Consider the following 12381-nt stretch of genomic DNA (forward strand, 5'->3'; position numbering starts at 1 on the left):
TCTCCTCTTTTGCTGCCGAAGTTCCCACCTGCTCTCACAGAGGGGGAAGAGCCTGAAACAAAGCCTCTGATTGGCTGCTTTCATTTCAGTCTCTTGTCAATTTCTGGCCCCAACAAGCAAGGGGAGGGGCATAACGTTTTTAGCTAAAACTCAGGGAAACATTTGAATAAGTTAGAGGAGGAGGGAGGGAAGGATGGACGGAGACGGGTCTGATGTAAGAGAATCTTTTCTAGTTGTCCAGGATCCTTCGTAAAGCCCTTGGAGTGGGAGTAGGGGATGGGATTGTCTGATCTCTTGGGCTGGAAGCTGGCTGATGTGAAGTGGCCTTTCCATTTGAGACGAGAGACAAGCAGAGATGCGGCACACAGTCAGAACTTTTAATGATGTGGTCTTGGTGGGGTCTATTTATGGAGGGGGAACCCTGGGGAGGTGCTTCCCTGAACCATGGCCCCACACTTCGGCCGCCACTCCCTCTTCCCCCTCCTTGTATGGGTGGCCCAGGACTTGTAGGACCCTCACTCCCTTCAGGCCTTTGTAAGGCCCTTTCTCAGTTCTCAGAGTCCATTCTTCTCTTGTGCTGAGGTCTGCAGTGGAACCATCTGCTTCTGCTGCTCCTGCTGCTGTTGGCTCGGTTTCCCTTTCCTCCTGGGGGTAGGGGTGGGGCAGGAGAGCAGGACTCTGGGTATGCAGCTTCCAGGTGGGCTTGGGAGTTGTGGGCTTCCAGGGGGCTCTCCACTCAGCTGTACCCAGTCACCTGCTCTCTGCCTCAAACATCTACTGCTCCTCAGAGCTGGGAGCCCCAGGAAAGATTTTAGGAGAATCTCAGCCAATTGTGGACAAAGGAATGAAGAGCTTTGGTCTGGAACAGGAGACCTGGGTTTGCGTCTCAGTGCCACCCCAGCCTGGGTGTGTGACCTGGGATAAGTCCCTGCTCCTCTCTGTGTGGGAGCCTACCTGCTCTCCAGGTCCTGCACTGTGTCCGGCAGTGGCTGGCCCAGGGTCTCTGGCAGGAGGGCAGTGACAGCGCTGGCCACCACGGGGACAGCGCCATAGATAAAGAGGGGCATGGAGGGGTAGAGCTCGGCGGTCATGCTCACCAGTGGGCTCACGATGCTGCCCACTCGGGCCATGGTGCTTCCCATCCCCATGCCTGTCTGCCTGTGGGGCCCACGGAGTGGGTGTTGGTTAGAGTTCTGGCAGGAATGCTGATGTTCTGGCCACATTTGGAGTAGGGAAGCTCAGGCCCAGCCCCAGGACACCCCCTGGTGCCTCCTATGTTCCCCATTTGATTAGCAAACCAATCTGGATTTGTTTCAGTGATTTTTAAAAAAGGGAAATTGAGAAGGGCTCTCGCTAGAGAATCAGGACTGAGATTGAATTTTGCCTCTGTCCTTAACTTGCTGTGTGACCTTGCATAAGTCCGTTTTCCTCTCTGAGCCTCACTTTCCTTAGCTGTCAAATGAGAAAGTTGGGTTAGACCAATGGTTTTCAGGTCATCCGGAGGATTTTTGAGTCACAGCCCTACACAGACCTATGGGGTTACAATCTCCGGGAGAAGAGACCTGGAATCTGCATGTTAAGAACATGTTAAGAACATTCTCTGTGAGAGAAGAGATTAAAAACATTGACTCAAGAGACAAAATGTTTGGGGTTCAAGTGCAAGCTTAACCACTAGCTGTGTGATCTTGGAGAAATCATAAACCTCTCTGTGCCTCAGTTTTCACATTTGTAAAATAGGAATAATGAGAGTAGCTACCTCATTGCCTTGTTATGAGAATAAATGAGGATTAAACTTAACATTTTACCAATACTAAATATTAAATTTAATATTTGCAAAAAGTTTAAGACCGTGCCTGGCACATAGTGAATGCCTTACACTACTGTTCTTTCCTCTGAAATCCCCTAAGGGCACAGGACAGTGACCATGACCCCTTGGGGTTCTTATTCCATGTAACCTAGGGAAGCTGTCTTTCTTTGATATCTCATGGGAATTTTGCATTCCATTCTTAAAATAGGCATGTTTCTTGTTTCTTAATGTAAAAATACCCCCCCATTAGACTTCCACTCACCGGATCACTGTGGGGTACAGCTCCCCAGTGTACAGGAAGATGCAGTTGAAAGAGGAAGCCAGGCAGCCTTTCCCCAGCACAGCAAGGGAGGTTCGGACAATGATCTGGTCTAGAGAGAAAAGAGGGGGACAGCTGGATCTTGGAAGTGGGGGTTGGAGGAATTGGCCCCCTCCCTTCTGAGAAGTTGGGTTAGGTCTGGGGGATGGGTCTGAGGATGAAGGGCCAAGGGCTGTGCTCACCGCGGGGTATCACCCCATTGACCAGGATGCAGATGCCAGCCAGCAGCAGTGAGGCCATCTGGGCGGTCCGGCGACCCAGAAAGTTGATAACAAAGAAGCACACAAACTTGGAAGGTAGGTCCACGGCACCAAAGATCACCTGGATTAGGTAGATGCTGACCCCAAAGCCCTGTAGATCCATGACAAGTCCGTAGTAGGCAAAGCTAGTGGCAAACCTAGTGGGGAGGGGTGAGGGGTACGGAGTTGGTTAGGGAGGCTTAAAGGGGGATGCTCTTTCCAAATAGGGGTGAGATGCACTGGGAACCCCGCTTACACAGCTGGAATACACCCTGGTCAATATTTCTTCAGATATTGAACTGCATGTTTAAACTGCATAATATAAGTATTGGGGGGTAGTCCTCTAATACTCCAAATTTCCCAGTCTTCTGATAACTAGTGTCCCCAGCGTGTCGGGGAATTTTCACTTGGTTGCTATGTAGGATTTACATAGGTTTAGTGTTTGTCTTATCTGTTGATGCTGGGCTGAGGGAGGGCAGGTGGATATCTAAGCCATGTCTTTAGGGTCAATGTGTTGGGAAAGGCCAGAGCCTTCTGGGACCTGTCCATGGTCCTGAGATGAGTGTTGTACTTCTTAAGGTGTCAAGAGCCCACAAAAGGAAGTTCAGGTTACTGGAGAGAACCCACAACTGAAAGTAAATCCCAAATTAGAAGCAAAGAATTCTTTGACAGGATTGTTCCTTTTGACCATGCTTCTCTGAACTGTCATGGGATTGTTATGGTGGTGGGAATGTTGCAAAGGGAAAGGAAGATTTTCAGCTTATATCGGCTTCTCCAAAGTGTACTTTCAGAGGTGAGTTTTAGTTATCTCATTGCGTGTGCCTGTGTTTCTGGCAGGCACCACCAGGCCAGCAAAGTCTCCAACTGGTTTGCAAGCCAGACTGGTCTCTTCCTTCCCAATGTAATTCTACTGACTCTGGAGGCCACTGGTCCTGAGGAGGTATTTTCATATTGGAAAGAGTTGGCGAAAGGAGAATGTGGAGAGATTGATGTCCAGTTTGGGGACTGGAACTGAGTCAAGGCTGGAGGGTGTTTGCTTCTTCAGGAGTCTCTCTGGTGTGGGATTAGTGCTCCTCATAGCAGTCCGCTGACTTTTCCTCCCTCTCGTCTGTTCTCTTCCACCCATGGCACGCACTCCCTCCCCAACCAGCCATTTGTCTCTTGGTCCGTCTGTTTGCCTATCTGTCAGTTTGTCTCTCTGGGCTTACCACACCATGGAGAGGCAGAGGAAGAGGTGGCGAAGGGGTGGGCAGCGCAGCAGCTCCATGGCCGAGGCCCGACCTTTGCCTGTGGTCAACTCCTTCTGCAGACTGGCCCGGAGCACCTGGTGGGACGGGCAAGGCTCACGGCCTGAGCTCCCCCTAGCCTAGCCCCTTCACTCAGAGAAGCCCCTTGGGTCCTGGGTTTGGGGTTTGGAGGTGGAGCCCTAGTGGGGTGTCACAGTGTCTCAAGGGGGTCTCACCTCCATACTCAGCTTGTCCCCCTCTTCACGCTTCCCATTGATCCGTGCCACCCTCTGCAGGGCCCTCAGGGTGAGGTCCAGCCTCCCAGAGGAGGAGTACCAGCGGGCTGACTCTATGAAGAACCTGGAGGTGGGTGTGGAGGGTGGGTGTTGGCAGGGCCTCGGTTCTAGTCAGCTGGTCTGGGGGTGGGGGCTGGGCTTTCCAGGGGTTTGCAGTAGGATTTTACTTAAGGTTGGGAACCAAGAGGCCTTGCCACATCCCTCTCTCTAGGACCACATGGCAGAGCCCAGCTTGGTGATGACCTATTTCCCAACCTGGAAGCTCAGCTCTTGAGTGCTGGGTGGGAAGAACAGTGCAGACAGGCTGGAGAATTTGGGGAGCCAGGGAACTGGGTACCCTGGGGCAAAGCCTTCTCCCCACAGCCTTGGTTTCCTCATCTGTCACACTGAGGCATTGGACTGGGTGTGACCTGGCTTTAAGCTCTGATTCTGTGGCGTGGGGTGTATGCTGAAGTCTAGGAGATGTTCTCTTCCTTGCAGCCCTCTGGGCTCCTATGACACCACTCCCCACCCTGGGCCCCACGCACCAGGAGTAGATGAAGAAGGCGAAAAAAGGCACAGAGACCAGCAGCTGCAGGTGGCGCCAGTGGGGCACAGCATAGGCCACACCGGCCAGGAGGAACTGGCCCGTGCTGTAGACATAGCCATTCAAGGTGCCCACATGGGCCCGCGTGTGGATGGGCATCCACTCCATATCTGGAAAGAGGGTTAGAACAGGGTGGTGCACCTAACTGGGCTCTGGGCAGGTAAAGACTACCTCCCTTGGAACCTTGGTCTGTCCCAAGGCTCTGGGGAAGATGCATCAAGTGAGATTAGATGCCAGGGCAGGGGGAGTGGGGAACTTTTGGTGAAGGTAAGGATGGGAGGTGGGTTCAGAATCCCCCGGAACTTCCCCCTTACCACTCCTGCTGTTGTTTTGCTCTTCTCCAGCCTGCTATCCTGTCTGGATCCCCTTTCCCTTCAGAGCATCTTTGACCACTCAGTCTATCCTCAACAGAAGCTAATCCTCTGGTCCTCCTCAGCCCTGGGCCATATTCTGCCCTCAATGGCTGGAGCAGCTTGAAGGAGGTAGTGGCTTTTCTCCACCCTGGAGTATTGAGTTGGGAGTGGGACTGCCTCTCTGCTGTGATCTGAAGAGGCCCAGCTTGGTTCCTGGTGGGCTCCTAATTTGGCTGATGGGGAAGGGACTTGGGTATTTAGACTGGACTGGGGCTGGATTTCTTGGGTGTCCTGCCTTGACCCAAGCCCAATCCCAGGTAATTAATTTAGTCTAGAGAATCTCAAATCCTTGGATTCCTTTCTGGGTTTGAGGGGTGACCTTGGGCAAATCCTTTCCCTTCTCCCCAGCCTCCGGTCCCTCATCTGAGAAACAGGAGGGAGGGGAGGTGATATATCAGATAATGCATATCGATGGCCCATGGATAGATCATACTGTTTATAAATGTGTTTTGTCTGCAGGGTGCTGGCTTGCCCTGTGTTTAGAAATATCACAGTTAATTGCAAACATTAAAAAGCTGAGATGTTTTACTTTAATCAGAAAGGAGGGGGGAAGATCTGACAGCCATAGGACCTCTTGGTTGGAACAGCTGAGTGTCTGTGGTGTCTCTGGATGGCGTGAGTTTCTCCTTTGGATACAGTCCTCACCACTCCCTAATGCCTCTTGTACCTGGCCTGCTTCAATGGAGTTTGCAATTTCATTTCTAGATGAGGGGTGGGGATGGCATGAGCCTGAGAAAAAGGTTATTGTATTGGCTGGAAGGGCAGACCCAAGGGAGAGGCTGTAGGCAGGGCTCAGGGAGGGTAGGCTGGCAGGGGAGGCTGGGAAGGGGCTGCTGGGTGGGGTAGTCAGAGGGGAGCAGGTAGTTGAACATTTCTTACTCAGCGTCATGCAGTTGAGGGCGATGCTAGCCATAGACATGCCCGAGAGCAGCCGGAAGACACAGTAGGTGGAGAAGTTAGGTGCAAAGGCTGCGCAGGTTCCTGACACGGCTGTCTGCAGGTAGTTCAAGATCAGTACCTTCCGGCGGCCCAGCCTGTGGGGGAGGAAAGACCCGCAGCAGGGGCCTGAGGACTGACGGGGGCCAGTGCTCGCTGGGAAAGGCCAGGCTGGGCTGGGAGAGGAGTGTGTGTCCTGGCGGGGAGCCCTGGGCTGGGGGTGTTTTGAGGATCTGTGAAGTATCAGGAGGCTGGTGCTGTAAGTCCTCAAACCAGCTCCAGCTGGGAATGCCAACCTCCCATGTAGGCCCCCTGAGCCCAGCCAAGGAGCCCCCGATCCCAGCCCAGCCCCTTGGCCCTACCCAAGACTGACCTGTCTGCCAGGTAGCCGAACAGCATGGCTCCGAGCAGCACCCCCACCATGTACAGGGACTGGGCCAGCTGGCGTAAGGCCCTCTGGGAGCACACAAGGTCCCACTGTGGGAAGAGGGGAGTGAGGGTCAGGCCGAGATGAGCCTGGCTACAGGGAAGCCCCTTACCCTCTTTTGGGGTGGACCTCTGGGATCCATGTCACCCTCTTCCCCTGACACTTTCCTTGCTGTTTGTCTTCCTGGTCCCTGGAGCTGTGAGCATTTTTTCTTTTTTTAACCCAGCAGCTCTCACATCCACCTTTTTTACAAAGACCCCCGTCTGGAATCCCTTTCTCCATCTTCCCATCTTGGCCCCTGGAGAATTTGAGACAGTGTGTGTGTGTCTCAGAGGGGAAGGCACAGAGACGGGGAGCCCCAGGTCCTCACCTCAGTCACAATGGTGGAAGGGAAGGTACTGTTGTCGTAGATCCAGCCATCGGTGCAGGGCTCTGTGGTCCCCGTGCTGTTGGCCTCTGTGCCATTGGGAAAGGGAGGTCCCGCCTGGGGGGAGGTGAAGCGGAGGCAGGACTCGGGCTGCCCTGACCTGCTCCGGGGCAGCCAGGCCTCCAGGCCCTTGTCCTTGCTGAGGCTGGTGTTGGCAGGTGGGCGGCAGTGGTGGGTGGGGATGGCAGCGGTGAAGTTCTGCAGAGTGTTGTGGGAGGCCATCAGGAGAACGGGCAGGAGCACCAGGGCGACCTGGATCTGCTGGAAGCGGCCGACGCCCCCCACCTGCATCAGGAGGTCATTGAAGGCCATGGGGCCAGGACCGGCTTAGCGGCTGGGGGCTGAGGACTTCCAGTTCCAGCACCTCTGTCTGTCTGTCTGCCTGCCTGCCGTCCTTTGCCGGAGGAGTGGGGCTGCCGTTGGCTCTGTATTTGAATTGCTCCTAGAGAGGAATCTGAGCTGGCTCTGTGGGGGGACAGCAGCCTGGCCGGCTGCCCCTCCTTCTTTCCCTCCCTTTCTCTTGTAGCTTCTCCTTACTTTGGGGGTCGGGACGGCTCAGTTCTCAGGGCCTGCTGTAGCCCTGACTGGTACATGGGCAGTTTTAAGTCCTTGGCCTGGAGGGAATGAGTTAAAGTGTGACTTGGTATCAGAAGGATTAACCCTCTGAGTATTCCTTGTGTCAGTGGAATTTCTCCAAGTGGGTATAAAGGTCAGGAGAGGGTGGACTGAAGTGGGAGTGGAGAGAGGGGGTGTCGTGGGAGGGCCCTGGGGTCAGGAGGGGACAGGGTGGGACCTTTTGGTCTTCTTTTTAGGGAGGAGACTGGGCTCTGTGAAGCGTGGTGGCCTCTTGAAGATTTCTGTCTTTTTTAGTGGACGGCATCCAAATGCTCTGTCTTTGGGAAGGGTTGCCAGAGAACGTGCGGGATGCTCAGTTAAATCTGAATTTTAGATCAATGAATAATTTTTAAAAAGTGTATGTATCCCTAATATTGCATGGTATATACAAACACTAAAAAATTATTCATTGATCTGAAATTCAAATTTGACTGGACATCCTGTATTCTTATTTGCTAAATCTGACAACCCCAGTCTCTGGCCTTCAGAGGACAGCTCACATCTTATAGGACCACGGCTTTATTCAGTTAGAAGAAACAATAGAGGTCAGAGGCTGCTCTTGAAGGAAGGGGACTTAAGACCAATGACACAGGTGGATTCTTCTAGTGTCTCAGCTTCCACCTTCTTGCTTGTCTTGATTCAAACTTTTCCCTTTGTCATATTGTCTCTGTCCATAGTGTTTTTTTTTTTTTTTTTTTGAGCAATGACCATGAACTCATTTTATTTTTAGCCACAATGCTAAAATAATCACTTGAATTCCTCCAACAGTTTTTGGCTCGTGAGCCCTGGTTGCTCATGACGGGGGCAGTGTTGAGCTCTGATTGGATGGGTTTCCATGGGATCCGGTTGGTTGGACCATGGATTGGGAATGCCAAGAGAGCAGGTTGCGGATTCTGGTTTTTAGTCTGCACAGTGTATATTATATAAAACATGGACTCAGGAGTCAGCCTACTTAGATCCAAATCCTCACTTCACACTTACTGGCTGTGCAAGCAGGGGCAAGTTACTAAACTCTGTACCACAGTGTCCTCATTTGCAAGGTGGGGATAATAGTCATGTCTGCCACACTGAGTTGCTGGAAAGTTAAATGAGCTAATGGAGGTAAGGAGCTAAAGTAGTTCCTGCCTTGTAGCTCAGTAATTATGAGCTTGTCTTATTTGTTTCTGGTGAAAAGCTGAGACTGTTGCATTGATTTCAGAGAGAAAATATGCCTAAGCACATCTTACCCTAAGAATGGTGATTATCCACTGGGGGTGATTTTGCCTGCTGGGGGACATTTGGCTATGTCTGGAGACATTTTTCATTTTGCAAGGTGAGGAAGAGAAATTGTCTTTCTCCTTGTTCTGCTTGAGCACAGCAGAGTATCCTGCACGCCAAAGTACTTCTGGCTCTTTCTCTATCCAGGCCCACCCAGCCACTTTTGCTGCTGGGGTGACTGAATCAGGACCTGATCTTTTGTGTTCAGGCCAACTCTCTTCTCCATGAGCTCTAACTTGAGTGCTAGGCTTGACTTAGCATGCTAGACTCTCCTTTGCCCTTTATGGTATGTTTCCATTTTGGGTCTGTAGCTGTCTTTCTCTGTCATCTGGCTCTAGTCGACTGTCCTTCCACTGGCTTATGTCTAAACATGATGGCTGATTATGGTTCCGTGGTTTTATAGGAAGTATTCCAGGCTCTGTACAAATTAGCTGATGCCCAGGGTCATGAGGGAAGGAGTGTTTCTCAATTCTTCTTGGCAGAAATCTCCAAGTTTTGCTGTTGAGGGGAAGTTTTTTGCTCAACTTCTCTTGTTAGAAGTCAAGATGCCCTGTTCTCATTGTGCAGTTAACACTAACTGCACTTTTGTTTATTAAGTTGAGAGGATATTTATTGTCCATCGAGGCTCTGGAATATATGAGGTCTTAGACTGGTTCAAACTTATTCTAACTTCAGAGCTGGGTTCTTAACAGCTGCCCTAGAGGTGTAGACTGCCCAGCTAAAAGGGTTTTGGAGAGTATCTGGTCTCATATTGTACAGAAGAGAATAGGGGAGGTCCAGAGAGGCATGAGACTCAGCTCAGCCTTCCCTCTCCTACCCAGTGTTAGTTCTGGGCTGTGACCCAGTAGGTGTCCAGATGCCTGACAACATTCTCCAGGCCAAGGTATATAAGAAGCCTGTGGCCTGGGGATGCAAGGACAGCTGGACAAACAGTTTGGGTCTATGGGGCCAGTCTCCTGCCAGGACTTGGTGTCCTCATGGAGGAGTGGGCAGAGTGCGGAGGGTGGTGGGGGAAGATGGGGGCCCCTACAAGCACCTTCCCTTTTCAAGCCTGTACCCCACCTCACCTTGGAGAAGAGCTCCTGCCCTAGTGCCTGACCAGCTCCAAGCCTGGCTGAGTCTAGAAACGGCTCCACTGGAGACTCCAGGGACTGAACTGTGGTTGGCTCCTGGAATCATCTGAGTTGTGATGGGATTCCCCAGCAGCCTCCCAGCTCATGGAGAATTTCTGGATGGAAATACTCCCATGGCAAATGATTTGCAGAGCCAGGAGCTATCTTTTAGGAACCTTCTGGGTCACTAAAAACTTAGAATTGGACTCCCCTGTGCTGACTGGAATGTGAATTTAAATTCTGGCAGTGATCACTGAGAAGGGATGAAATCCTGTGACTTCCAATTGGCCCAGAGCCAAAGCACCACACACTGTCTAGGTTGAATGCCATCACTTAGGTGAAAATGTCTCAGCGCACAGATAAGGAGACCGAGGCTCAGAGCAGGCAAGGGCGTTGTCCGTGATCACACAGCATGCTAGACTAGAGCTAAACTCTTGACTCTACTGCTCTTTCTACTGTGCTAACAGCCACCACCTATCCCAAGTTGTCTGGGACAAGTCCTGATGGTCTATAACTTTATTCTGTTAAGTAAATGGGGTTTAAAGTGTGGGACTACCTGTGATTTTGACTTGTATCATTTTGTGAGACTTTTCAACTAAATAATTTACAGATCAAAGAAAACACCCTTGTCCAGATCACATGCCCTAAGTGAGAGTTTGAAATGATTGACCCAGAGAGGACTCCAGCAGGCTCCATGTGCCTGCCAGGACCACAGCAACATTCTGAGCAAGGAATTGTGAACCTGACTGTGTGCTTTGTGCCTCACACAAAGCCTGGCTACCCTGGCCAATGGATGGTGCAGAAACTAGAAATTCATCCAAAGACTGCCATTTGAAGACTGGACATGAGACCAGTTACCAATGAGGTAGTCACCATGAGGACTCCATCTGAGAGGGGTGTGCCATACTGGATGGCGATCACTGAGCCAGTTGGAGCTCCTGCTCAGGGACAGAGAGAAGGGAGTAGGGGAAGCTGGAGGAGCTAGGGTTGTAGAAGAACAAACAGCAATGGAGAGAAGGAGGAATCTAGAATGGGGATATGGGGATGGCAAGAGAAGTGGGTCATGTGAGGGGCCCACCTATCCCGGCCAGCATCCCAGTTTACCATGAGTCCTGATCGTGTGACTGCGAAGTGCTCTTTTGGGTGTCTTCCCTTTCCTTCGGATGTGTCCTTGCAATAAATACTCTGAAGCAGCACAGGAATGGCCATGGCCAGGACATCTGGGAGCCACCCTGAATTCTGGACAACCAGAAGATGGGCATAGGGTGGGGGCCAGTGTTCCTCATTGGGCCAGTTCTTTTGGCTTCAGGTGGAGACCCAGTCAAGCCAAGGGGAGGCATTGCTGGCTCCATTGTCTGCTGATCCTAGGCTCCAAGGTAGAAGCTCCAGAGGTAGAAACCAGGTGGGGCCTGGTGACTCCCAGAGTAAAGGCCAGATCTCAGTGGGCAGTGCAGCACAAGGCTGGTCCTGGCTGCCAGCCCCAGATTATCTAAAGATTGGGAAGAAGGGAGCCCTGCAACCAAAATGACCTGACATGGCCAGTACCAGCAGTTTCCCGTATGGCTGGGTGACAGATGGGCTGGCACAGAGGACCCTTCTGCCTTTTTCTCATTCTCTCTCCTTCTGGCTCCTGCTTCCCTTCCCCGACTCACTCCCACACTCCCCTATTCATGCTTTCTGGGATCGCCTGCCACATAAGCTATGTGCCCTCACATCCCTGTCTAGGGGTCTGCTCCTGGGGAAACCCACACTAAGATACAACTGTGATCACAGTTCAGTGTGTTTTAAACAGGACCCCTAACCCAGGCTCTGCAGAGCCACAGAAGACTTTTCAGAGGAAGTGATCCGAGCTAAGGCAGTAAGGACAAGTTGGGCCAGTGAGCCAAGTGCAGTGGTGGTTGGATGGGGAGAAGTCAAGTGCTGGGCATGTGTGAAGGGCAGGAGCAGTCTAGGAACTGAAAGAAGCTGGATGAGGCTGGACTTCAGGATGCAAGGGAGAGGGGGTTAAAACCTGAAGCTGCTGAGGCAGGTTGGGGCCTGATCATGGTGGGCCTTGTAAGAAAGTAGGAAGTCACCGAGAGGTTGAAGCAGGGGTGCAATATGATCTCTTTCATGTTTATTAAGTTCCGTCCCAAATCTCTAAATACAGATTTGAGAATAATTAGCTGATAACCGAAGTCCTGGGGCCTGCCGAGTTGTCCAATATGGAGCCGCTACTGAGTGCTTGAATTGAGCTAGTCCAAACTGAGATACGCTGTTAGTGTAAAGGACACCCCTGATTTTGAAGACTTAGTATGAATTAAAGACTATAAAATATCTCATCTTTTTGATAACTTTTATGTTGATTAATGTTAAAATGGTAATATTTGGATGCATTGGATTAAATAAGATATATTAGTATAATTCTTGTATTATGTACATATTATTAAAATTAATTTTACCTGTTTCTTTTTACTTTCTAAAAATGGCTACTAGGAAATTTAAAATTACATATACGGCTTGCATTGCATTTCCACTGGACAGAGCTGGTGAAGTATGTTAGAGGATGCAGTCCTAGGAGAGATTTCTGAAGAACGTCAGTGCTTAAGAGATGTTAGAGGAAGAGGAGCTGCTTTTGGAATTGTTCGGTTGTAAGAAACAGAACCCTTGAGTTTGCTTAAACACAAAGGAGAATTTATTTGGAGAATTCAGGAATATTTAATAGGACTCAGGGGTAGAAAG

The 12381-nt window shown here is 51.0% G+C and overlaps 1 protein-coding gene across 2 annotated transcripts; it reads right to left on the bottom strand.

The window, feature by feature from the left end:
• Positions 1-554: 554 nt before the first annotated feature.
• Positions 555-6988, bottom strand: SLC22A6 (solute carrier family 22 member 6). Of its 2 annotated transcripts, none has more exons than XM_063094419.1 (10): positions 6620-6988; positions 6196-6299; positions 5766-5920; positions 4415-4583; positions 3828-3951; positions 3574-3689; positions 2309-2523; positions 2070-2178; positions 955-1026; positions 555-642 (listed from the first exon to the last, which is right to left on the bottom strand). In XM_063094419.1, the coding sequence occupies exons 1-10, from the start codon at positions 6986-6988 to the stop codon at positions 555-557; spliced, it is 1521 nt and encodes a 506-aa protein (XP_062950489.1). The 2 variants fall into 2 exon arrangements, with proteins under 2 accessions (XP_062950489.1, XP_062950488.1); XM_063094418.1 differs by having other exon boundaries at positions 955-1158.
• Positions 6989-12381: the final 5393 nt, after the last annotated feature.

The sequence above is a fragment of the Cynocephalus volans genome, chromosome 4 (genome assembly GCF_027409185.1).
Source record: "Cynocephalus volans isolate mCynVol1 chromosome 4, mCynVol1.pri, whole genome shotgun sequence".
Taxonomy (NCBI): Eukaryota; Metazoa; Chordata; class Mammalia; order Dermoptera; family Cynocephalidae; genus Cynocephalus; species Cynocephalus volans.